At 40.8% G+C, this 25,707-nt stretch overlaps 1 protein-coding gene across 4 annotated transcripts in view; it reads right to left on the minus strand.

Annotated features, from left to right (window-relative positions):
* Nucleotides 1–961: 961 nt before the first annotated feature.
* TP53INP2 (tumor protein p53 inducible nuclear protein 2) overlaps nt 962–25,707 on the minus strand; it is a 55,502-nt gene continuing 30,756 nt past the window's right edge. For 3 of the 4 annotated variants that reach the window (XM_089514061.1, XM_089514063.1, XM_089514062.1), the window contains exons 3-4: nt 12,136–12,484; nt 962–10,518 (exon numbers count right to left, since the gene is read on the minus strand). In XM_089514061.1, the coding sequence (XP_089370187.1) occupies nt 10,269–10,518; nt 12,136–12,484 (599 nt within the window). In that variant the 3' untranslated portion in view covers nt 962–10,268. The remainder of the gene's footprint in view (nt 10,519–12,135; nt 12,485–25,707) is intronic. The other variant, XM_089514064.1, reaches the window with a different exon arrangement.

The raw sequence follows: 25,707 nt of genomic DNA on the forward strand, positions 1-25,707 counted from the left end.
GGTACATGGGGAAGGGGTAGTGGAAAAAAATAGCTAAGCTGTGAGAAGGCTGTGGGAAATCAAAAGATCATGAAATGATTGTGAAAATAGCATAGTATGTGAGGAGCTGAAAGAAGTGGCATGTCCCATTGCCTAAGGGGAGAGAATATATGCCTCCCCATATGCACTTCAACACTGTTCTCAGCCTCCCTCCATTGCTTGTTTCATTCAGAAATGCCTTGCTAGAGGAGTCCTCAGAGCAAGGAAATACGGGTAGGCCCCTGGAGATAGCCTGTGCTCCCATGGCATAGTCAGTTTTCACAGCCACCCTGCACATCCTGATTTGTTCTAAGGACACCAGAGAGCAATGCATTTTGGGCCTCCCAGACTCTGGAAAGGTTAGAGCCAGCTGTTTTTCTGCTGCTGTATTGTTGGGGCAGGAAAGCAGCTGATGGTATTCTCCAGCAAAATTTGAATAGTTGAAGGGACAGTTTCTCAGAAATATTCAAGATATTCAAAGAATGTACTCCATCTAATTACATTTCAAAGGGACCATTCTCACAGTACCAATGCTGAAAAAATAGAGTATATGGCTGGATTGCTCATCACTAAACAGCTGAAAGGCATCTGTTCCTGTCTGATCTTAGCAGCTAAGCAGGGTTAGCCCTGGTTAGTATTTGGATGGGAGACCACCAATGAATACCAGGTACTATAGGCTATATTTCAGAAGAAGGAACTGGCAAAAACCACCTCTTGAGTATTCCTTGCCTAAGAAAATCCTATGAAATTCATGGTGTTGCCATCAGTCGACAAGCAACTTGAAGTCTTACACACACACACCTCAAATCCTGTTGGTTAGTTCCAACTACAATAAACCATTTCAATCAATCATTGAATGATGAGTCAACACTTAGGTAAATCAAATAGATTCAATGGATTTACTTTAATTGGAGCTAATATTAGAATTTATGCCTGTGTCAAAGTGTAAAATCCTATTCTCATCAATGTAATTTAAACAGAAGATGTTCCTGATGAAAGTGTATTTATTTGTTCCCATCTATGCAGGGAGATTATATACAAAAGCATTCATTGCATGTAAGGACCTGAATACAGATAACCAGCAAATGTACATGGTGATACTCATTTACATCCAGAGTGTTCATCTGTGTTCCAGTCAGTTTCCTTGGTGTGATTTGATGATGTACATTCCATCCAAGATGTAAAGCTAGTTCTTCATGACTAGGACACTAGGAAAGAACTACTTTTTTAATGCTCTTGCTGGTTCTGAAACCTTGGGGGTTTACTCCTAAGACATGCTACATGTAACTATGTGCTTACACTAAGCCTAGTAATTGTGATGGCAATACCATGCCACAAAGTATGCTGTAATGCCAGCAGTATTGGAATGTGCTACTTGCATTAATATTTCAGTGTATTATATTGGAAGATGATTTTCCACTTGGAATCTTTTTTTTTCTTGATTTACTTTGCAGGAGAAATTTTAATTCTGTGGGAAGAAAGGCGCAAAAAATGAACATGATTTTGATACATTCGAAATGGAGACCTGAATAACATTAAGGATAATGATTTGTGGGGGGGAGGGGGTCTCTTCAGGGCATTGTCTTGAAAACAGTGTAAGATAAAAATGTAATATCTACGATTTATGAAGCTTGCCAATCACCTTGCTGGCCAAAAATTGACTAGATTGTTACAGCATACTCTTTTAGACATATGTATTTTAATGCTTGAGTGTTGCTCCACTGTGGAAAAGGTTTCTTGGGGTAGGGGGTTTGAACTTGTAATGCTCTATTATAATATACAGTGGGCCCTTGGTATCCACTGTAGTTTGGTTCCAGGACATCCCGTGTATACCAAAATCCATGGATGCTCAAGTCCCATTAAATACAATGGCATTAAAATGGTGTCTTATGTAAAATGGCAAAATCAAGGCTTGAGTTTTGGAATTTATATATTTTAAAAATATTTTCAGGCCATAGATGGTTGAATCCATGGATAAAAAAAACCTGTGGATGTGAAGGACTGACTAATGGGAGTCACAAATCATATGTTTGAAGTAGACACCTATGGTACTTATGCCATGTATTATATTTAATTACTGAGATTGAAATCCAACATTGTGTGAATAGACTCTTTCCCTTGCGGCTCCCTGTTTCAGTGTGATCCAACCTGTTCCATAGAAAGAGAGGTCAAATGTATACCACCCAGAGTTGAAGTTGATTCCATGCTGTATCAGTAGCCTCTGTGCTACCATTATATGAAGGGTTGGTCTACTGAACTAACATTTTGATTCCTAAATGGCATTTAAATTCAGGCAAACCCATGTGTTCCCTGTGTGTACACAATACAGTATATGTTTCTGAGATCCTTTGGAGACTCATCTTCCTACAGTGACCCTGACAGTCCAATCCTAAGGAATATAAGCTCATGAAACCAAGTCTTGGTTTAGTGAGCCTTGCTACTTACTACGTGCAAGCTTGTGACTTCTATTTCTCCCTTATTGCCAGTGCACATGGGTCTGTTAGTTTCATTACAAACTAAAGGTACACAAAAGCAACTGAGGACATACATGTTTTCCATGGTCTCTGTCATTGAAGTCCCTGCTTTTCTTTATTTTTAACACAAATGAGTGGTTCAGTCATTACTACACAAATCAGATGAACATTTCAATATCTTTGACTTGCATTGCCTGTTGCAAACATCTCAGACTATTTCCCATTGAAATGAGAATGGGCAAGCACTCACCCACAATTTGTGGTTCAATGATAAGCTTCGCTACATTTTTATTTAAACACAGTTCTTTGCCCACTTGCCTCATCAGCACCGCTTGCCTTTGGGGCCACTGTCAAAATATTGCTTAAATATATTTATATTTATACACACACATATATATAGAATATATATATAATGGTATGTACAGGATAAGATAGATGTCTAAAGAAGGAAGTGAGTTACAAATGGCCACTCTCACTTTTCCAACTTGTTTCTGCACATTTGGAGTGGGCATACCACAATGTGGGCATGTCACTTTAGAGTGTGGTCATATCTAGTGGACTGGCTTCAGTTGTGTTATACAACCAAGCCAGTGGCAATTAAGTCTTTTTCTTCAACAAGCAGCAGCTAGTTCCAAAGCATGTTGCTCAGATTACCCTGGCATATAATTTTTTAAAAAAAGCAAATAGTTGTTCTGTCAAGTTCATAAATTTCTTTAGAACATGCAAATTAATATAAACAGACTCTCACACACAACCCCCCCCCCCCCAAATCCACATTTCCTCTCCCTCTAAATCAAACAGTTCTTAAACAGGCATCTTTAAGGTAACAACACACTTTGTTTTGTCCCTGAGTCCATGCTATAAATTTTCCCAATACAAATTAAAAAGAAATAAGAACTCAGCCTATCCCATTAAGAATGCTGTTACATCCCTCTTCCAAGCATTCACTGCACAGCTAACCACATTAAACAGTCATTAAAAAAAATTACATCCTCTCTGTTGTAACATATTTACACATGTGCACATACACATACACAAATGCACACACAGAAGTTGTTAGTTTTAAGCACCTTTCCTTTGACATAACACTGGAGACTCTTGTAGAGTAGGAGTTTTGGAACACCATGCCAGGAACTGGTAGTTGAATTGTGAAGATGGGGACATTAGATGGCTCTCCTGAACTAGTAATCAAAGTGAAGTGATGCCAAAATTTTACAGATGTGCCTGTTAACAATGTTCATGAGAAGCATACTTTATTCAGTAGACATTTGGACATTGTGTCTGCAATAATAGGCAGAGGAGTGTGTTTGTGTCCATAATAACAATTGTAAATCTTATTCTCAGAACATGGCTATGAGGTACATATAAGGCTATTATCTCCATTTTACTTATGGGACATGGATGTCTTGGAGTTTAGTCCACGCCATCTGGAAAATATTAGCTTGCAATGCTATTTTTGAATTCAGCTGTTACCATTCATGCTGATTCCACTTTCTCAGCACTTGTGCACACTGTTGCAAATAGTTAAGAATTTAGAGGTTAGTTGCACTTGGGAAAACTTTGTCCCTTAACATTAAAGTGTTAGAGAAAGGTCTAGATCACCAGTAGGAATGATGTGGTTCTCCAGATGAGGAAGGCTGGAAGTTGCAGTTCAGTAATATCTGGAGGACCGCATAATTCACACCTCTGCCCTATATGATTGAGAATGAGGAAGAGGGCAGCATGGGTGCATTATTTATTGATACATGTATTTAATTGTTGCTATTAATGTGGCATATTCTGAAAAGCTAAGACAATATTAATTACTTTCAACCAAGCTATTTTGCTCTTCTAGGAAGCTTTGCTGCTTATAGTGGCTTTTCTTCCCTTGCACTGTAAAAAACTATGAACTGTCTTGCAGGACCAGAACAGTGGTCCCTATAGTACAGCTTTCTTCAACCTGGTTGTCTTCAGATGTGTTCTCTGACTACCATCCAATTTCCCATGTATTCCCATTTGGGTGGATTGTAGTTCAACTCCACTAGTAAGCACCAAATTGGGAAAGCTTGCTCTGGTGCAGCAATCTCACTCCAACAGTAGGCAAGCCAGATGCCTTGGGAGGTTGTTGACAGGATGTGATGCCCAGTTGTTCGCTCTGAGCATCCCTGAGCATCAGAGGTGCAAGATGGAAATCTTAATGCTATATTTTTAAGTGTATTAAAAGCATGTCCATGCGTTTTTAAACCACTCTGGAGTATGATGACGATGTGAGTTTGGTTGCGATATGCTACATAGCAATCATCACCTCAGACAATGAGAAAAGTGAGAGAATTTGCATTTGTCAGATACAAACCTCTCCCTTGAGTATCCTTTTAAAAGGATCAGTGCGGATCCTTTATTTTATTCGTCATCATCATTGTTGAAAAGATAATCACTGCTGCATTTCTTTTTGTGCACTGTTAAGATCAGAAGGACCGGTTCAAATGTGTAGGCACTCATGAGATACAGTAATCTTACAGATCCCCTCACTCAAAATTCCTTGCATGTGTTCTGACAGGGTTCATGAGAAGATTGTACCATGTCTCCCACACACCAACATTTGAATCAGCTCTTAATTCCAGTGGTCTGAGTGCACATTTTAAGGATTCAGAGCTCACTTCTGTGGAGCTTGAAAGGATTCTATGATTCAATGATAATACTCAGGACTCATTGCTCAGAGTAGAACTACATCACAATAATTTTCTTGGCTCTCATAGGAGGGCTACCCAACTAGAAAGTGCCTAATGCTATGACCCTTCTAAGCACACACTGAAGAAACTCACTGAAATCAACAGAATTTTCTTCTAAACACTGTGTAAATTTGAATTTGTTAAATCTGTTTAACAACAATTAACAATTTGCTGAAGAACTTTTTAGACAGGGAAAAAAGCTGGTTTGAACCTCAGAAATAATAGAAAGGAAAAACCCAATCTTGTTAATATTTAGAAATGGGTCTTTCTGGAGTTTTATTGGTTATGCTTTTGTATAGAATGTGAAGACTGGAAAAACTAGCTCAGAATTCTATACAGTTGAATATCAAACTCAAAATTCAGTTTCCAATATCATAGAACAGTTGGATTCCTTTAGGCAAAATAGGGTGATCCATATGAGAATTTTCATATGCACAATTCTCTAAATAAGACCTTTCCCCAGATTGCATTTCAGCTCTTCAAATAAAAATCTCATTGATCTTTCTCCCCACCCAGTCTCCAGGACTGCTGCAATAATAGACGTTTAATGAGAAATCAAAGAGGCAAAAGGATGTAAACACTTCACATAATTTTAAAAAATGTGAATTTTGTGTTTTAATCAGATGCAACACGTTCTGTGGCCACTCCCATGCTGGTTACCCTTGACTCTACTTCATACTGCCAACTAAACCACTTTCCTAGTAAGTCACAGGAAAAGCAAAGATGAAAGGAAATTGCTTCTCTGACCACTTGAATTTTGCCCTGGAACCATGATCAAATTGATAATTTTTGCCAATCATACTCCCCCCCCCTTTTTTTTTTTTTGTTCATGTTATAGGTCAGCTACATAGCCTTCTGGGGAATGGAGAAGCCTTAAGTGATAGCACAAGTGGTTCAAATTTGAAAACTGCTCTAGTGTTATCTTTGGGAACAATTCATGATTTTGGTATGCCTTTCTTTGCTGCAGTTCATGGAAGTAACCTTAGAACTGGTAAAAAGCAGGAGTCAAGAGATGCCAGCAAAGACTTTGGAAGTTCTGGCCCATTGCTGTTAAGTTGCCTTGCCAAGTGCACTCTGACTGGTTCCTCTTCAGCAGCTTTTTAAGGCACAATGGCTGGCCCTATATGCAGATTTCTTTATTTATCTTGTCAGAGTAAGAATTGGGCTATAGCATCAGCTGTCTCTTACATAAATAAAATCATTAACGTGGAAACTGCTTTCAAGAGACACAGGGAAACAAGGCAACTAAGAATGAGGAAATGGTAGAAGAGAGGAAAAGACATGAAAAAACTCATTTGATGAGGGGGAAAACCAGCTCTCTGTTTATCCTGTTTGCCAACAGTTAGACACACAGTCAGCACTTACCCAACTTGGAGTTGGATGAGTTTAAATTCTGAAGAGCCGTGTTTAAGATTGCTCTCTTTTCATGTCAGCTGACAACAGCCACAACTGTCCTATGTCTCCACTGCTGGCAAAGTTGAACCTGTTGAGATTTTTGACTACTATACTGTTCTGCCCTGTAAATAAGTAACAGGATGAAGGAGGTCCATTTCTAGTTCAGATGAAAAATTCTGTTCAGTTGTGCCATAAGAAAGCAATGTTATTAAACTTAGAAGTGGAAGCCAAGACTTCCAAATTACACAGCTAGTTCCTATACACAAAGAAGCTCCTAGCTGAAGAATGAAAGCACAATTAACAAGTAAAAAATAGGAAAGGGATACAGCTACCCTATTATTTCAGTAGTCTTACTGGTATTTTATATTTGCTTATTTTTAATTGGACAACACTTGTACAGCAACATTTCAGTGGAACCATTTCACGTGTAGCTTCAGCCTACACAATAAGTGTTTTCTGGCTCATATTCTAGAGATCTTGTATCAAACACGTAGCCATAATGTTGTAGCTATACAGTCGGCTTTCCATGTTGAATTTTTTTTCCAATTACTAAAAGCAAACCTTGATTTTCCCATTTTATATAAGGAACACCATTTTACTACACCACTGTATATAATGGGACTTGAGCATTCACAGATTTTGGTATTAAGATGGGTATCCTGGAACCAAATGCCAGTGGATACCAAGGACCTGTTGTAATTTCTCATCTGGCCCATGAAACCAAACATAAAAGACAACCATCTCGAGCAACAGAAGCCTGTGTTGCTGGTGAAAGGGGTGCTGCAGGATGACATGACCGCCACCTCACTTCTGCTTCTTGCAGCATTGCTTGCTGGTGGAAGGGGGCTGGTCACATCATCCAGAAGCTGCCCGCTTGCCAGCAGGACAGATCTTCATTATTTCAGAGGGCCGAGTGGCTTTTAAGGTGGGTTTCATATCATTTGCAGTTTGAGCAATAGTGTCCCAGTCACAAATGAGAACACAAAGCAGTTGCAATGTCATAAGTCTAACTTAAGACATTGTAATTTATTAATAGGATGCCAGCCTGTGTGTATTTTAACGGACTCCAGAACGCAAAAACTTTAGAAACTATTCCTATTACCCTTTAAAATCCAGACCTTCAAGTCTTTGGCTTACACCTGTTCAACAACTCCAAATTCCTTCCCCCCTGATATGCAAACCTGACCCTATGTCTCAAGTGACTTCAATTATATTCATTTTCTGGTATGTCCTCTACTCGGCCAAAATGTATCAGAGTATAATTTCCATCTTCCCTATCCATCATCAGTCATGCTAGTCAAGGATGATGGGAATGGTAGCCCAACACATATGAAGGGTACTGGGTGGGTGAAGGCAACTCCAATAAGTGTACATAGGATTGTGGTCTTCGTTTGGCTCCCTGGCTTTTATCCTTTGCTTCATCATCCCAGCCTCTTTCACTTCCATAACAATTTAATATCCTTCACTATGCTTTCAACATACTTTATTACCTTTAAAATGTGTAAGCCTTTTTCTCTGCTGAGGTCAATGACTTCAGCATAAAGATTTTAGCAAAATAACATACTGGTAAATGAATATGAAACATTCATATTGATAGTACAGGACAGGGAATGATAAATTATGTCTTATCGTTCAACTTAGTGTTAGGGCATGGTCTAGTCCCTCTGAAAGCAAGAGATCATACTTGCTTATTTTCCAATGCAAGCAATTGCCATTGGTTTGACCAGATTGTGCCTTTAGTACCATGAAATCCATGAAATATCTCAGAAGCAAGGACAGTGATTTTATTTCAAACTGAGTTCACTAAAACTCTGAAATACAGCACTGATGGATTTGCCCACCCAGCAGCTCCAATTCAAGTTTCAGTTTTGAATTATGCTTTTTCATACATTGCCTGTAGCCATTTATTTTTCTTCCACTGGGGGAGGGGGGTTCGACTGAAAAACAGTACTTTTTATTAAAAGAAATTTCCATGTTTAGTTGCATGGTAAAATATATGGAGAATTCAAGTTAATGCATAGAATTTAACTTCAGTTGGCACTCTGTATCCACAAATTCTTTATCCATGGATCAACAGCCTGAAAATATCTTTAAAATATATAAATTTCAAAAAGCAATGCTTGATTTTGCCATTTTATATAAGGGACATCATTTTACTACCCCACTGTATATAATAGGGCTTGAGCATCCACAAATTTTGGTATCCATTTGGGGGGGGGGGGGAGTCCTGGAACCAAAGCCCAGCATATATATACTAATGTCCCACTGTATATTTTTGTATGTTATTTTTAATATCCTTTTCCTTGTTTTATTCTTGCATGTGTTCACATCCTTGTTTAAAAAAAGGGTATCAGGACTTTCCATCTTCCTTGACTCACATGGCTTTAAACACCTGATCATTACACTATCATAATACTATGGGGAGGTGATGATATTGGGGGGAAATAAGTGATAGCTCAGAAAGCAATCAAAACAAAGGGGCATTGCACCTATTTTAAAAAGTAGCATGCATGACTAAGAACTTCAGTAAAACAAGCCTGATTTTTCAGTCCCTGTGAACCCCTGCAGCTTCCCATTTAATTCTCTGCTGCTAATTGAAGGCTGCTTGGCTGCTAGGAATGGAGCTTCAAATGTTCTGTATTGCATCACATGACACTGCTGAACAGAAACATCAGGGATAATCTAGCCTACATTTGAAGTCAATGGCAAAACTCCCATAAATCTCCATAGAATTATATTGGCGCTTCATCAGTTCAATTAAGAACATGGCAGGCTAACTCATGACTAGTTACTGTTATCAACTCTATATTCAGAGCAAATATACAATGCATTTAATTTAAAGGGAAGGAAGATACAAGATACAGATTTTGTTAACTGTTACATTTTGGACCTATTTATTGTTTTGTGTTCCAGTTTGCACATGAACCTGGTATCCCCATTTGTGACATCACAGTCTGTTTCCACTTTGAAGAGTGTGACGTCATAATGAAAGGCACTGATGTCACAGGCCCCCTAGTGCAACAATGAAGGACAAAAAGAAATGACAGGGCACTTTGTCCCTCCTATGACACATGTTTAGAAAATGAAATGTGATATATTCACTGGAAGCACCAAATTAGTCTTAACACTGGAAACTGCTACTATACCCAGTGTATACATACATGCTATCTAGGAACCAAGGAAATTACCACATAAAAAGAAATGGTCTCTCTTGGTACCCAAGATATAAACATGTTTCTCCAAGAAGAACAGCAAAAACATTGACTGGAGTTTCAAAGGAGACCTACAGCTTTGCTACTTAATATTAATGGGACATCTCAGGTTTCTTTTTCCTTCAAATCAAATTCAAATCAAGATCAACATTTGTGGAATTAGCACAAAAAGTGGGGAGCTTAAACCCAAGGAGAAAAGAAAGTGAATGATAAGAAAATTATTTGTGGCTGAAACGGGGGGGGGGGGGGGGGGGATGAACCTAAGAAAAGCCCACAAAAGAACTACCATTGAATATTGCCAGTTTAGTACAATGTAGGAGGTTCTCTCCTGGGATTGGGGATGGATTTATTTCAGAAAATGGACGAAGAAGACCCTCTTGGTTGAAGAAAGCATTGTGAGGAACTGGTGAAGCTGAAAGTTAAAAGGATAATGCCCCACAGTGTAGACTTCTTGAAGTAGCTTAGTAGTTGTACTGGCGCTGGCATGGTTGGTAGACAAAGCTGCCTTGGTGTTTGGCCCGTCGTGGGCGGCACTCTCGGGTACGGTTCTGCCTCTGCATGACTTTCTGACTGAGGTTGTGCTTCTCTGCCAGCTGCTTTGCCCTCTGAATCCGGCGCACTTGATTGACCTTCTCCAGGATGGCTGCCTTGGTAGTAAGAGAGGTGGAGTGGTGTGGAACATGGCGCTGCAAACGCCGTTCAGGTACTTCCCTGCATAAAAGCAAAACAGAGGAATACATAGTTTTCAGAATGATTCAGTGTCTTTCCATATGGCAATCGGAGCTTGGGGAAAAATAATTTTGGGGACTTGAGGTTCCAAGTCACAGGGGAAGACTAAAATGGGTTCCACACTGCAACAGATCACCTTCCAACATGTGGGGGATGGTGGGTCTAGGGATGGAACAGGTAGATGGGGCAAGGAAGTGTTTCCTTTCTCTCCATCATACAGTTCTAATCGGGACAAACTGAGTCAGGCTTGCTGTTGTGTGCCTTCAGGTTGTTTTCAACTCACTGTAACCCTAAGGCAAAGCTATTATGAGGTTTTTTTGGTAAGATATATTCAGAGGGTGTTTGCTTTTGCCTTCTTCTGAGGCTGAGAGAGTGTAACTTGCCCAAAGTCACCCAGTGATTTCCATGGCCAAGTGGAGATTCAAACCCTGGTCTCAAGAGTCCAATGCTCAAATCTCTGTCGGTCAGATTGTGTTATTGTTGTGTGTCTTCATGTAATTTCCAATTAATGATGACCCTAAGGAGACCCCATCATGGGGTTTTCCTGGCCAGATTTGTTCAGAAGGGGTTTGCCCTTGCCTACCTCTGAGGCTGAATAAATTTGACTTGCCCATGGTCACCCAGTGGGTTTCCACAACTGAGCAGGGATTCAAACTTCGTCTTCAGAGTCATAGTCCAGCCAGGCTCAAATCACTCCACTATGTTGACTCTCAGACTTACAACCTTGTAATTCATGAATGGGATACCAGTCACAATATTTTAGCAATATTGAGAAAGAGTTGCTTTTAAAAGGGTAACTGCAACAATTACTGATCATTTTTATAGTGGTAATTGTAGTGAGCCAGTATGGTATAGTGGTTTGAGCATTGGACTATGACTCTGGAGATGAGGGTTCAGTTCTCGCTCAGCCATGAAACCCACTGGGTGACCTTAGGTTCACATGCTCTCAGGCTCAGGGGAAGGCAATGGCAAATTTCCTCTGAAAAAATCTTTCCCAGGAAACCCCATGATAGTGTTGCCTTACATTTGGAAACAACTTAAAGGCTCACAACACACACACAATTAGTTACTGTAAGTAGTTGCTTTTCCTTTGCTTTTTGTTCAACATACCATTGTGCAATGATTGGGAGAAGTGACACTATTATGTTGAAAAACAAGATGTATCATTCTGTATCTGCATATTTTTTTATATTCCCAAATTCCCAACACTGTCAATTGAAACAAACTTCCAGTAGAATAAAAAAATATATAACCCACCTGTCCAATTTGTTTTTGCTCCTTGGTGATGGATTGGGTGTTTGTGCATGGGCCTGTGAATCTGTGTGTGCAGTTAACAAATTATAAGCTGTGGCTGTCATGTGCCTTCAGGTTGTTTCTGATTTATTGAGACCCTATGGTGAATCTATCACGGGATTTTCTTGGTAAGATTTATCCATAGTAGGTTTACCATTGCTTTCCTCTGAAGCTGACAGAGTGTGACTTGAGCACTACATTTTCATGGCCAAGTGGTCTCCTAGGGTTCTAATGCAATGGTCAATGTACTACACCATTCTGGCTCAAAATTACAAATTACTTAGTCTATTTTTGCCAGGGACTTACCCATCATGGATGATGTGCTCCTCAGGATTCTGGGTTTCCACAACAATAGTGCTGCTGGTGACATACACAGACATGCTGGGATGTTCAATCAAGAGGTCCTCCATGGGGTTACTCTCCATGCTGACAGGATCAGGACCTTCTGCAGTAAAACAGGGGGGAGGGGTAACAAACCAACTCTCGTCCATCAAGCAGGGGTCAGGCTGAGAGGGCATGGACCTGCTGACACAGTCACTGAGGGAGTGGGGCGAAGACGAGGTAGGTGGAAGGGACTCGTGGTGGCGACAAGAACCACAAACAGAATCCTCCTCACCTACCCGCCATTCTTTGCTGGAGGCTGAAGCATAACTATCTAATGAGAAACGACACAAGAGTCACCGCCCACATGAAATGGGAACAGTCAGAAGAATGGCAGCAGCAACAGCAACAGCAACAATAACAACAAAATACAGCAGAAACCAAAAAGAAAGGCCATAGTTCAGAGCCATGCAAGAGTGTGCAAGGCAATGCAAGGTGAGGAGAGGAAGATTCACCAGCAGGCGGTTGGGAGGACATGGTACACACATTCAGTATACAATGGATGGGAACGAGGGGGAGGAGGAGAAGAGAAAGGGGGCATTATTAGTACAAACAACACCCGAAAGGCATTTCTGTAATTCATCCCAAAACCTTCCCTGAAGAATCAGGGCTGGCCCAAGATGTTTTGCCTCCCCAAACAGCTGCACCCCACACCCAGAGCCTCAGCATCACTTGCAAGCGCAATGGCACACCATCTGAGATCTGCCTCCCAGCTTCCATTACTACCCTGCCAGGTATCCTGGGGGTGCTCCTCTCAGATCATGGGCAGGCATTGGGTTGCTTGTGCACACAATCTGCTTGGGTTGCTTGTGCAAACAGTTCAGCCTTGCAACATGTGAATCACTGTGCCAAATAAAGTGGGAGGGGTGGAATAAAGGACCTACCCACAAGCAAAGCAAGGGACTCCACCCAAGCTGGGCTATCAATGCACTAGAGGAACATGGAGCTACAGAGAACATCTGAACAGAGAACAGAGTGCCTCACTGTCCCCTAGGGGAGTGACAAAGCAGCCTTTGCACTTATACATACGTTCATTTATTTAAATGTATACACATCTAAAGCAAATGAAGGACTATAACAGTTTTCAAAAGATGGAAAGGAAGTAATTGTAGGAGCAACTGAATGGCAAAAAAAAAAAAAGACTCAAGGAAACAAGCACACTGGCGGGTAAAAGAATGTGGCTTCATTAATGAAATTCTCATCTCAACAAATCCAAACACAAAAACAACATAAAGGCGGAAACAGTTATGAGCCTCTTCTAAAGTTCACTTATATGTATATACATGCACATGTATGTGTGCATCTGTATCTATCTCAATTAGTGTTTGGGTAAGAGAGAAGAGAGTGTGGGTGTGTCTGTGTAAAATAGTTGAATAAAGCAACTGAACAGCACCATTTTCAAGCAGAATTAGGATCCCAAAAGGGTACTGTAACACTGAAATAGATTTAATGAAATTATTAGAAAAGCTGTTTGTATGAATAAAGCATCAGATACATCAACAGAAATTACTCGGTATTTGGGTTTGGGGGTTTGTTTGGGATTTTGTTTTTGTTTTTGGTAAATGTTGAAGAATCAGAGAGAATCTAAACAGCAATTTCAAACTTGCAGACTCAGGGCCATGGCTTCCAGTCAACCCATCTGTAATACTGTTTTTTCTCTTTTTCTACTCCTATTAGCTAAAACTATCTGGAAAGCCACTATTATCCACTCTCATATAAAAGCACATAACAGAATGAGTAGAATGAACAGTGTCATATGTTCTGAGACCAGGAAACAAGCTGTTGAACAAGTTTACCCTTCTTCAAACATTCATACTCATACACATTTTAAAGCCATTTGCCCCACATCTTAGACTTTCCCCTTATGATACCTGACCTTCAGGAGAGGCTTTTCAGGACATGCAATAGAGAATGGAGAGGCCATACCTTTGCACATGCACAGCACAGCCTACAACCTCATAACTGTACACAAGAGTGTATTTGCACATATTAAATTCTGGAATGCTTTCCCTTTCCTTCCCATCCCTTCTTATTGTTTCCTTGTATTTTATTTTGTTTAATATAAGATTGAAGCTTAGACCAAGCAGGGACCTGTCTTTTTTGCTAGTCTTATCCTTTAAAACAGGAGTAGGCAACCTGGTACACTTAAAATATTTTGGATTATAATTTTGGAGTAGGCAAACGCATGCACTCCAAATATTTGGGATTACAGCTTCCATAGCCCCAGCCATTATAGTCAATAGTCAGGGACAATCACAGTTGTAATCCAAAACCTCAGGTGGACACCAGGTTGACTACCTATGACTTAAAGTGCTGTGTGCATTGATAGTGATATATAATCTGCACACATGCGCTCCTCTGCAACTAGCATTAATTTTAATGGGTCTTAACACACACCTGATACACCATGCTCATTCTCTCCTCCCTCCCAACTTAATTTTTTGGAGGCACAGTTTGAAACTTTATGAAATTAATTTAAGAGAGATATGTTGGCTGACCTAGGCCTAGACCACCACCGGTAGCCTGGGGATTTTCAGAAGCTATGTGCCAGAAATGCAACAACATTTAGCTCTGAAGAGCCAAAAATACTTCAGAGAGGGCATTAGGTAACAGGGTTAGATATAGTTTGAGTGACTCAACATGTTCACCCCTCTTGTCTGCCACTCCTGACCCCTCTGTGATGTAAACTGATATTATAAGGGATATTTTTCACCTCTTCTCATCCTGCAAGTCCTCTCAGAGCTCTCTCCTAAAATGGACTGACATTGCTTAGAACCCTTAGGAATTTCTAAGTCTAAGGGTGTATCTACACTGCAGAATTAAAGCAAGCTGACACCACTTTAACTGCCATGACTCTATCCTGTGAAATCCTGGAATTTATAGTTTGCAAAGGACCAGAGCTCTCTGACAGACCAGGCTCATCAAACTGCAAATCCAAAGATTCCACAGGATGGAGCCATGACAGAAGTGGTGTCAAACAGCTTTAATTCTGCAGTATGGCTACTCCCTAACAATGGAGTTGCAATAATAAAGACATTTATTTTGGGCTTCTCCCATATCGGGCAAATGTACTGGGAATTGAGTGGCATTTGTTGCTGTAGTTCTCACTGTTGTTTTCAAACCAAATATCCAACTCAGATTTCTATCGCCATTGACTATTTTCTGGGAATTCCCAGCATCAGCTGCAATATTTTATTCTCACCTTCAAGTGAGCTTTCTGATACATATCAGAACAATATGTTACCTTCTCTTCTGTTCTTTTTTTAGGTTTTTAAAAAAGAGTTATAGTACTACAGTACATCAGTGAAATTTTTGAATTATATGACTATCACTCTTTTAAAAAAAAACAAATCAGGGAGGATAAAATTTGTCCACCCCAGCAAACTGCACCCTAGTGTGTGTGTGTGTGTGTGTTTGTATGTATATGTGTATTTGTGTGTGTGTGTGTGTGTGTGTGTGTGTGTATAACCAAGAAATTACTACAAACAGCCCCACAAAAGGAAGGAATGAGTAGATGCAAAGGCAACAACTACCACCAAACCCTGATAAAACCCAAGGAGCTATATTGTGGGAACTTGTGCTTCTTTAGACCAGTCTTCAAAAGCCTCCTCTTCCCTGCAAGTTTGTGTTTTTGGTCCTTAATCAGAAACATTGACTACTTCATATACTATGTTATTCTAGTCCATGTAAATACCTTTTCCAAGCTCTGGACTCGGAAAATATGAAATGCCATTTCAAAAGGCTGTATTTCCTAGGAGTTTACAAGAGATCTGAATTAGACTCCATGGTAGGTATCATTCTCTGGGTCACTGGATACTGCACTATTCTTAGATGCAGAGAGATGCTGCCCATGTTAAAGGTACATTGAGGACTGAAATGTTATCACATGCCACATCTGTGATCTGATCTATCAATAGTGTGTGTGTGTGTGTGTGTCTAAAGAACCTCAAGAGTCTTTAATTTTGATCCAAGCTAGTGGGTGGGTGGGTTCATGTGATTCACCTTTTATTTCATGCTGTTTTCTTATTCCAAATCTCCCTAAACCAAAACTGCAACAACATTGACAACTTTTCACAGGTGCCTATATTCTCCCCCCGCCCCAAAGGAGGGCTAAGAATTGTTTCAGGAGCAATGTAAACAGGAAAATTGCCTTTAGTGTGGGGAAAGGATTTAATATTTAAAACAGAACCTGGGAAAGTACTTTTTGGACCACAGCTTCCAGAATCCCTGGACAATATTAGAGGAGTTTCTGTCCAAAAATGGTAACCTTTTCAAGCTGTGCTCCCACTTCACATCTGCTTCAGAAATTGGGAGGAGGAGAACCCTCATTTCTCATATATTTAGGTATGAGAATGCAAAATATCAAGCAAGTTATACTTTGTGAATACAGTTAACCCTCTGTATTCACAGATTTTGCATCCATAGATTTCAACCACCCACAGTTCAAAGATATTCACACACAAAAATTCCAAAAAACCCCCACCTTGAATTATTTAAAGAAAAATCCAAAAATTCCAAAAAGCAAAAAGCAAAACCATTGTATATATGGGATGCCATTTTACTGTGTCACTGTATGTAATAGGACTGGAGCATCCACAGATTTTGGTATCTACAGGGGGTCCTGAAACCAAACCCCAGCAGATACAAAGAGCCCACTGTAGATGCAAGAATCCCAAAAGTGTAGAGATAGGCTGGCCTGGGGAGATCCAGGCTCCTGGGCCACCAGTTAAAGAGGGGTGCTGGAAAGCACTTGTGCCACTCTCTCATCCCTGCCCTTGAGGAAGGAAGACGGGAGAATCAGAAACACAGTGATAACAGTTCGAGTGCACTGGCATATTGGGATTGAAGTGAGGCATTTTAAAGGAATTGTGACTGGATGGGCTCACTGTAGGAGTGTGTGTAGTCCATGGAGGGGGATGGGATGGGATGGGATCTTGGCTCCCATACAGTGGCCTGCCCTTGCTCTAAGTCAATCTGTTACCAGCAACAGTAAAACTTCAAAGCCTTATTATTACCTCATTTGTGCTGAAGCAAAAGACCTGTCAAGTACAACTCCAGCAGATTTCAGTGTTCCCATGCTGGAGAGATGCGGAAGTGTATATACCACTGAACAGATCATATCTGTGGATAATAGTTCTGAAGGTGCAAGCTTATTAGACTCCTCATTTAGGCTTGCACAATTCCAGTACCAGGAAGACGGTGGCAATAATTAGATCTCTGACTGACAGGCAGAATGTACAATCTTTTTTTAAAAAAGTAAACACCATTGCCTCTTGCAAAGATTCTTGGCAGGGTGTGTAACAGGAAGGATACAGAGATCAAAATATCACCCGGCAAGCCTGAAGCTGCAAAAAGTGTTTTTACTTTTTAAAAGCAAGGCAACAAAGAAAAAGAAAGGGGGAAAAATCTTGCATTGATTTTTTTTTGTTAAAAGTGTTCCTGATCTGCAGCTGCTTTCTTTCAAGGGCATTAAAGCTATGTCCATCAGTTGTACCATCAGCTGTGCAGTATCCCTCATGATCTCTTGCATTTCAGAACATGGTAAACAACATGGTCTAAGTTCAATGAGATAATATAGCGTGAGTCAGTGAAGAAGTTGGAGACAATGACATCAGTGTAGAAAAGTGCTCAGTCTTGTGTTAAGGATCTGACTTTGTCCTATTCTCTGAATCATGTCTGGTTTTCTTCTATGGAGGTCAGTTGAGGCCAAAAACTGTGTTCTCTGCCCTTGTAGCTCTTCTGTCATAATCACTGATCTACATGCATGGGCTGTGGTTACTTAGTGAAGGAAAGATAACTTTGCAAGTGCTCTGAGGCATTATTGATTCACATTTCTCAGTATGGGCCTTTGGAAACAAGTTCTTTGGTAGGTTTTAACCCACATTAAGCCCACTCCCAGAGTTCAACAAAGTTACTTTTTTGAATTACAACTCTCAGAATCCACCAGTCTCTCATTAAGTCTCTTCTGTATCTCATGGGAACTGGTGGCTACTTGTGCATCATCCAAAGATAAGAAATGCATTATCATAAAAGAGGATAGAAAGACAATACATATTTGCATTATATTTGCAATGTGTAAGCAGGCATCAAGTGCCTCCCTGTGTAAGTGGTTTGTCCAGCAAGGTAATGACTGACAATCTGGCACCTAGGCACAGATCATCTGCACCATAACCAAAATGGCCATTTATTGACAAGCTCTCCCATTTGCTCAGCACCACCCATTCTGATTCAACCAAGTCTCAAAAGAGGCTTTTGTTTAGATTGTTCCTATGTGACTAAGCAGACAGTTGCTGGGTTTGTGCTATGGGTTGCCCATTAGGGATGCAATTCTTTGTTAATTTGATTCATGCATGAAACAATTTTTTCCTGCTGCAGGGAAGTCTTCAGAAACTGCAGTTTTCCAAGAATATTCACCCTTTGGGGCTTACTCTGTGCAGAATTTACATGTGAGTATTGGGTTTTTTTAGAAAATGAAAACACATACACTGAACCCCATTCAAATTCATGTGAAAACTGTATACAGAATGAGTCCCAAACTGTGAAGATTCTCATCAGTACAACATTCTCCTTTTGAGGAGTTTCTTAACAGCAAAGAGTGAAATCTTTCATTTTTGAATACTGTATGCTCAAATATTTTTTTCCATCCATATGGCTTATTGCTGCTCTGAAGTAGCCTTGCCTATCTATATTATTTCAAGAGGAAGATGAGAGGTTAAATTAAAGAGAAGGATGAGAAGAAATTGAGAAAATTTATGTTGCGCAGAACAATTGTAATGCTATGTTGGAGAACTCTGAGATCAAGGGCTCCAACTTTTCCCAAGCAATGGTAGGAAGATGAAATTTAAGAAATCAGAGGACAATAATCTAGCATGATAGAAGACTGAATGTTTTGGATGCTGCATGTACACTGTAGGACCAGAATATGCACTGTGTGGCCTTCCAGCTATAGCTGGACTGTACCTCCCAGCATTCTTCAGTGTTGGCTATCCTGGTTATGGCTGCGGAGAGTGGCCATTCAACAGGGACTAGAAGGCTGCACAATCCCCACTCTTGTGCTAGAACATTCCTGAAATGTTTTCAGCATTATCTTCAGGAATGCCTGATCATTGACTATGCTGGGTATGGATTCCAGGAACTTGAAAATCCTTGGGATCTAATGAGGTAGCAATTCCCTGCTGGCCAGTTCCAGTGCAGTGGTTCAAGAGAATGGAATATGCAGGCAGGCTTTTCAAAACAGAATGTTCTTAAAAGACCAGCTAGGGTGTTTTAAATTTTTTATCTTTTTATTATTTTAATAATCTTTTTAATACTGTAACAATTTGATTCTGTTTTAATGTATCACTTTTCTATGTTTTAATTGTATTGTTTTTTAATATTATGAAGCCACTCTGTGTCCCAGTTCTGGGGAAAGAGCGGGATACAAATAAATGTACTACTACTACTACTACTAATAATAATGGATTGCCGCTCTCTAGCACAGAATTCTAAGAATCTCACCAAACTACAAATCCCAGCCTGAATTTAAGTTGTGGGAATAAAATCTTGTTGCATGTTTGAAACTCTGGTTGAAATAATATTTCTGTGTATTTGTTTATACACTGGCGAATCTACTGAAGATCTAGAATAAGGTTGACTGTTCCACATTATCTAGTGTACATTCAGAATGCATGGAATCCAAGGGTACATTGGTCTGCATCTTACATGGCAGAATGTAGTGTGGAAGTTCTGCATGTGGAACTTTGCCATGCCCCTCTAGTGACCACTACCAGGATTCATCATTATCTTTTGATAACCCCTGCCCAGCCCTTCCATTGCTGGTGGAGAGTTGGGAGGGGGAGGGCATAACAGAGGTGTCTGGCTATGTCCCCATAGCCAGATGTAGATCAAGGAGATCTTCTCCTAGGATCTGCTGGGGTCTTCCAGACATTATCTCAGTGGCCTTTGATACCATAGACCATGGTATCCTCATGGAATGCCTGAGGGAGTTAGGTATTGGGGGCATTCAACAGATTCCAGATGGTGATGTTGGGGGACAGCTGCTCTTCAAAAAGAGAGCTGATATCTGGCATCCCTCGGGGTGCCATCCTGTTTAACATTTACATGAAGCCGCTGGACGAGATCATCCACAGACATGGTGCGCGGTGTTATCAGTACGCTGATGAAACCCAAATCTACTTCTCTATGTCTCCGACTGCAGCAGTGACTAAGAATGGTATCTCTCCTCTGGATGCCTGTCTTGGGTCAGTAATGGGCTGGATGAGGGAAAATAAACTCAAGCTGAATCCAGAGAAACAGAGGTACTTGCAATAGGTACCCCAAGTCCGATGAGCTAGTTTTAATGTAATTATTTTTATTGTATTTTATTGATGTGTTTTTGTATGTATTTAATGGGTTGTAATCCCGCCTTTATCCATTCAGAAGAGACAGGAAAATATAAATATATCATCATCATCATCATCATCATCATCATCATCATCATCTCAGCAGATGATGTCATCTGGTTCTGAGGACATAGCCAAACACTTCTCCAATCCGCTCTGCTTTCTACCAACAACAGAATGTACATGGGGGGGAGGGGGGCTATCAGAGTGCAATGGTGAGTATGTGGGGTGTCTTTGCTTGTTGCAGAAGATGGAAGAGAATACTGACCTCTGCAACAACCCAAAAAAAGATCTATCCTGTGGCATGCTGAGACAGACAGCTGCAAAGATTTCTGTGTAGTCTTCTCAGGATCCTGTTGCAGCTATCTGTCTCAGTGCACCCTGCAACTGGGGGAGAGCTGAACATCATTACTTACTACCCTGCTCTCCAGAAATGTCTATGTTGGGAGTGCTGTGAGGCTTCAAGGGAAGGCCTCATTGGGAGCACTTTTGCTCACTGCAGTCAGTCACCAACTGTAAATATGAAATGGAATAATTACAGTGTGGTAAGTCAGGCATATGATATCATAATTACTGACAAGGATGCCACTCCTTATGTTTTCTCTAAATGAAAATTTTGCAAAAACCCTCCCCAATGGAAATAACAACGAAGTATTTCACCATTTTTTTCCCAATGGGGTGTGACAATGTGCCTCAATAGAACTGAGTCACTGAATCAGTGGAATTTATCTACATACAGACGCACCCCTCATAAATCAGTTCCCTGGATCTTCTCTGGTGGGGACTAATCAATGAGGTTAATGCCAAGCTCTGACTAAACCACTTCATTGGGTTCATGACCCATTTAGTACAGTGGGCCTACCCAGAGCTTGGAGGTAACATGCTACTTAGAATTAGTTCTTTCCATCAATAAGAAGACATTGCAGTTGAAACATAATGACCTGGATCCAATCAGAGTAGACATACTGAATCAGTGCAGTTTGCGTACATGCACTCATCTTTCTACAACTCTCAGTGGTCTATTCATGTTGGGACTAACTATGAGGATTTGCACTGATGAGGCATAACTTCCTTCCTTTCATGATACACCTTTAACATTTCATTGTTTGTATGGCTACAGGGTTGTAACCTTTCTAAATAACAGAGAAAGAAAATAATATGGCTCATGCTGCACCTTGTGTTACTGCCTGTTGCTGCCTTGTGGACATTGAGGTAACAATAGGGCAGATTGGAGGCAATTGTGTTTTGTACCACCTTGCAGTGGTTTGTAGTATTCGGATGTTTTAAAGTTATTAAAAGTAACAAATCTAATTACTTTTGAGAAATGGGAAAGAGAAGAAAAAATTGCAACTATAATAGCAGCTAATTACTCTTGGAATGTTGGAACAACATTCCCATATTAAAACTGCCTGTTATAACTGCCATTTTTGTTTAAATGTCACTTTCCAAGCTCTTGAGTCTCTCACCCTTGCATAAGGATTAACTTGGAGAGGGTAGTCTGCAAGCTGCTTTTAGCAGTCAGTTCTTAACTCTCTCTCTGCTTCCATTTTAGGCATAAGAAAAGACTCAGCGTTCAGCACTGAGGCACAAAGGCATTCTAAACTGGGAAAGATAGGTTTCAGGCACAGCCAGCCCAGGAGGAAGTTTATGTTTGTTTCATAAGATAAACCCATGGGAAAAGCAGTTACCCAGATGCTGCCTTCCTTCCCTTGTGTGCTGCTGTAGCATGCATAAACAGTTGGAAAAAGAAGATATGCAACTAGGCTTTAGTGTCACTTCCAGAGTTTGAAAACATGCCCCTGCCTTTGTCCTTTTGGTTTATAGGTCCCAGAACACTCTCAGGATGCATGTCTTCTGGCAGTGTTGTGGGGGAGGATTCTGGGAGTTGTAATCCAAAAAAGGAGCTTTTCCAAGCTGTGGAAAATGTGTAGCCTTGTGGAAAAGCACAAATCAAAATACATGGGAAAGTATGCATAAATATATATATGAATTTTCATATAGATTTTAAAGAAATGATTGTACATTGGTGAGGAAGTGAACCAAAAGAACCTCCCTGAAGGCTAGAAAATAGGGAACTGGGTGAAACTGTAATTGACAAAGACATCAATCCCAGGATTTCCAGATCACACAGACACCTCTTCCACATGAAATGGTACAGTCCAAATGAACATATATTGGCCATAGTGTTGCCAGGTTATTTTCATCCAAAAACCTAAGACCCAGGGACAGTTCCTAATAGGTGGCATCTTATGATGTTACTAGGGTCTGTCAGTAGTAACGCCATTAAACATGATTCATTTAACCAAAGTTACTCAGAAGATGTATTTCTTTAAAGAAAGGTCTATGAAAGGCAAGTGCTCTCTGCATGAGATACCTCCCCCTCACCCTGAGAAGGAGGGCCAGGCCTTGAAATTTGGGAACTCCAAATGGCCATGCTGATCTACCAAAAAATGAAAGGAAAAGGGTTCTGCTTGGCCCAACATTTTGACTGAGACCCTCTTGCCTGGTGTAACTGTGCCAGGGTGGGAGAGAGTGGCAGGGCAGAGGCAGGGCCTTTATATCATGGCCAAGCCAGCCATCCCTCTGCCACCATTATGCACTCCACTCAAACGTGCCTTATATCAATGTAAAAGATTCTTACACTAGTATAAGAATATACCTATGGACAGCCAGATGGCATCCTCACATGATTCATGTGTACATATGCCTGTCTCTTCAAACAGGTTTCAGTAATGTGAAATGATCATATACAAGATGTAATTTGCTACGTTCTCTGTTTGGAATGCAGCAACACCTCTTAGCCTAACACCCCCAAAAAGCAGAACTATTTAGATGGTCCAGCCCAACAGCAAGAATGTACTGTGCTTTTACATATCCTTTTGGGTTGATCTAAATGTTGGAAAAAGAAAGGGCAGCACAGTTGCACTTGAGCTGAAAAAAAACAGAAACAATGTTGTGTGATACTATTTCACACCAACATCCCATACTGAACCAAGCAATGCACCAACTCTAGTACCAGTTTGGTGCTGTTCTGACTTCTAAACAGACAGAAGAGCTGGGAAAAGGTTGATCAATGTAGACCAAGGTGGGCAACTGTGCAGGAACTATTCCTGTCTTCACCTATCCAGCAGACCACAGTGGTGTGTTTCAGCACACCAGAAATAATGTACTGTCACTTTCGGCCACTGTTTTGGCAGACTTAAGGGCATTTTTTATTTTTTCCCCAGAGATTATTTTGGAATGTCAGTACCTTTGGAGGGTTGGAGAAGCTGTCACATTTGTGGGTGGTTTGGGGGCTTTCTGCTGGTGAAAAATCACCCTCAAACCAGCCCCCCAATTTAAAAAATGGGGGGGGGGAGGGATCTGGGGGCTTTGAGGGTATTGAAGAGCCACATTGAGGGGTCTCAAGGGCCACATGCAGCCTGTGGACAATACTTGTCCATGCTTGTGGTCTCTTCCAACTCTATGATTCTATGACATGGCATTACTTTCAGTTGCTATTTTGTGTGATTTGACTTGTTGTTGTGAAGGGCTCAGCGAGAATGGGAGAGTAAACTGCTGCATTTGTGGCTGGTTTGTAATTGATCTGGCCAGTTTTTAGGGGGAAAGCACCCAAAAACACACACACACACACACACACACACACACACACACACACGGGTTAGGAGCTGTGGGAGCCACTAAGGAGGTTTCAGTGACCAAAAGTTGGCTTCAGTGGCCATATGTGACCCATACGCCTCCTTCTTTATGATCCCTTTCACTCTCTGCAGTTACAGTACTATGATTCTATTTGAACTGTCATGGCTGCATCCTGTGGAATCCTGTGGTTTGTAGTTTGGTGAAACAGTAGAACTCTCTGGCTGAGAATTCTAAATATCCCACCCTAAACAGAAAATCTCAGAACTTCATAGGCTGTTGCCATAGCAGTTAAAGTGGAATCATAGCACTCTAATTACAGTGTAAAAACCTAACATCATCATTTTAGGTTTGTTTTTGTTTTTGTTTTAGAGCTTTGTTTCAATGTCTGCAGATCTGTTTTCTCTTACTACAAACTGAGTACTGAGACTATGCAGATACCTAGAGTCCACCATCAAGCCATTTTAGTGTTCCTGCTTCTCTCTTTTCCTTTCCCCCCCTTCCTCCAAACAGTCTTTTGTTAAATTTTTAAGACCAACAAGTTTTATCTAGACTAGGTTTTCATGGACTATCCAGCCTACTTCATCAGTTGTATTAATAAAGCATGAGGTGCATCAGATAACATGGGATCCATGAAAATGTGGACCAAATAAAGCTTCTTTATCTTTATGGTGCTACAAGACTCTTTGCTTTCCCCCCTCTGCAATAAACTAAGGCCCCATTCCCACTGGTTTATAAAGCGAATCAACACTCTGATTATGGGGGCATCGTTCCCATTTGAGCATGCATTCGATCCTCATTGCACCGATTTCTTTCCATTGGAATTCGGATCTGATCCCCATGTAATCGATTTTTCCAGGAAAAATCCAAATCAGGGGGGCTCGAACCCGGGTTAATTTGACTGTACTTTTTTGGAGGTTTTTTCCTGCACCTCCCGAGTCTGATCTGGGGCAAATGAATAGGAACGACAAGGGTGTCCAATTCGGGAACGTGGGGATGGGAGGAGCAGTGTTCAAGGGGCTGGCCTGGGGGTGTCACCCACTTTGTTTTCTTTCCTGCATTACTGGTGCCATTTCCCCCCATTCATGTAGCCTTTCCCCCGGTGAAGTGAGAACCAGGGTAAGGCGATCGCGTGTGTAGACAATTTTTTTTTTTTTAATTAAGCTTTCGATCACTTAGGTGCTCTGTCAGGTGTCCAAACATACCAAATTGCTACATTGACCTCCAAATGCAGTAAACACATTATGCCCCCCTGCAGTCTCCCCCCTGCTCTACATTCATAGACTGATGTGTGAGGAGACCCATTGAACACCATTTTTAACAATTATTTTTTCTTTTCTTTTTACATGCCTGCACGATCGCCCCCCAAACAGCCCAGGGAGCAATGGGGAAGGCAAAGGGACTTGGGGGGATGGAGGCTCTTTCGCCCTTTCCCTGAGGGGCTCTGGGAAGACACAGGACAGCTTGGGAAGCAAAGGGA

Source organism: Sceloporus occidentalis, unplaced genomic scaffold (assembly GCF_023333645.1).
Source record: "Sceloporus occidentalis isolate IW3139 unplaced genomic scaffold, rSceOcc1.0.p SCAF_3, whole genome shotgun sequence".
In the NCBI taxonomy this organism is placed as follows: Eukaryota; Metazoa; Chordata; class Lepidosauria; order Squamata; family Phrynosomatidae; genus Sceloporus; species Sceloporus occidentalis.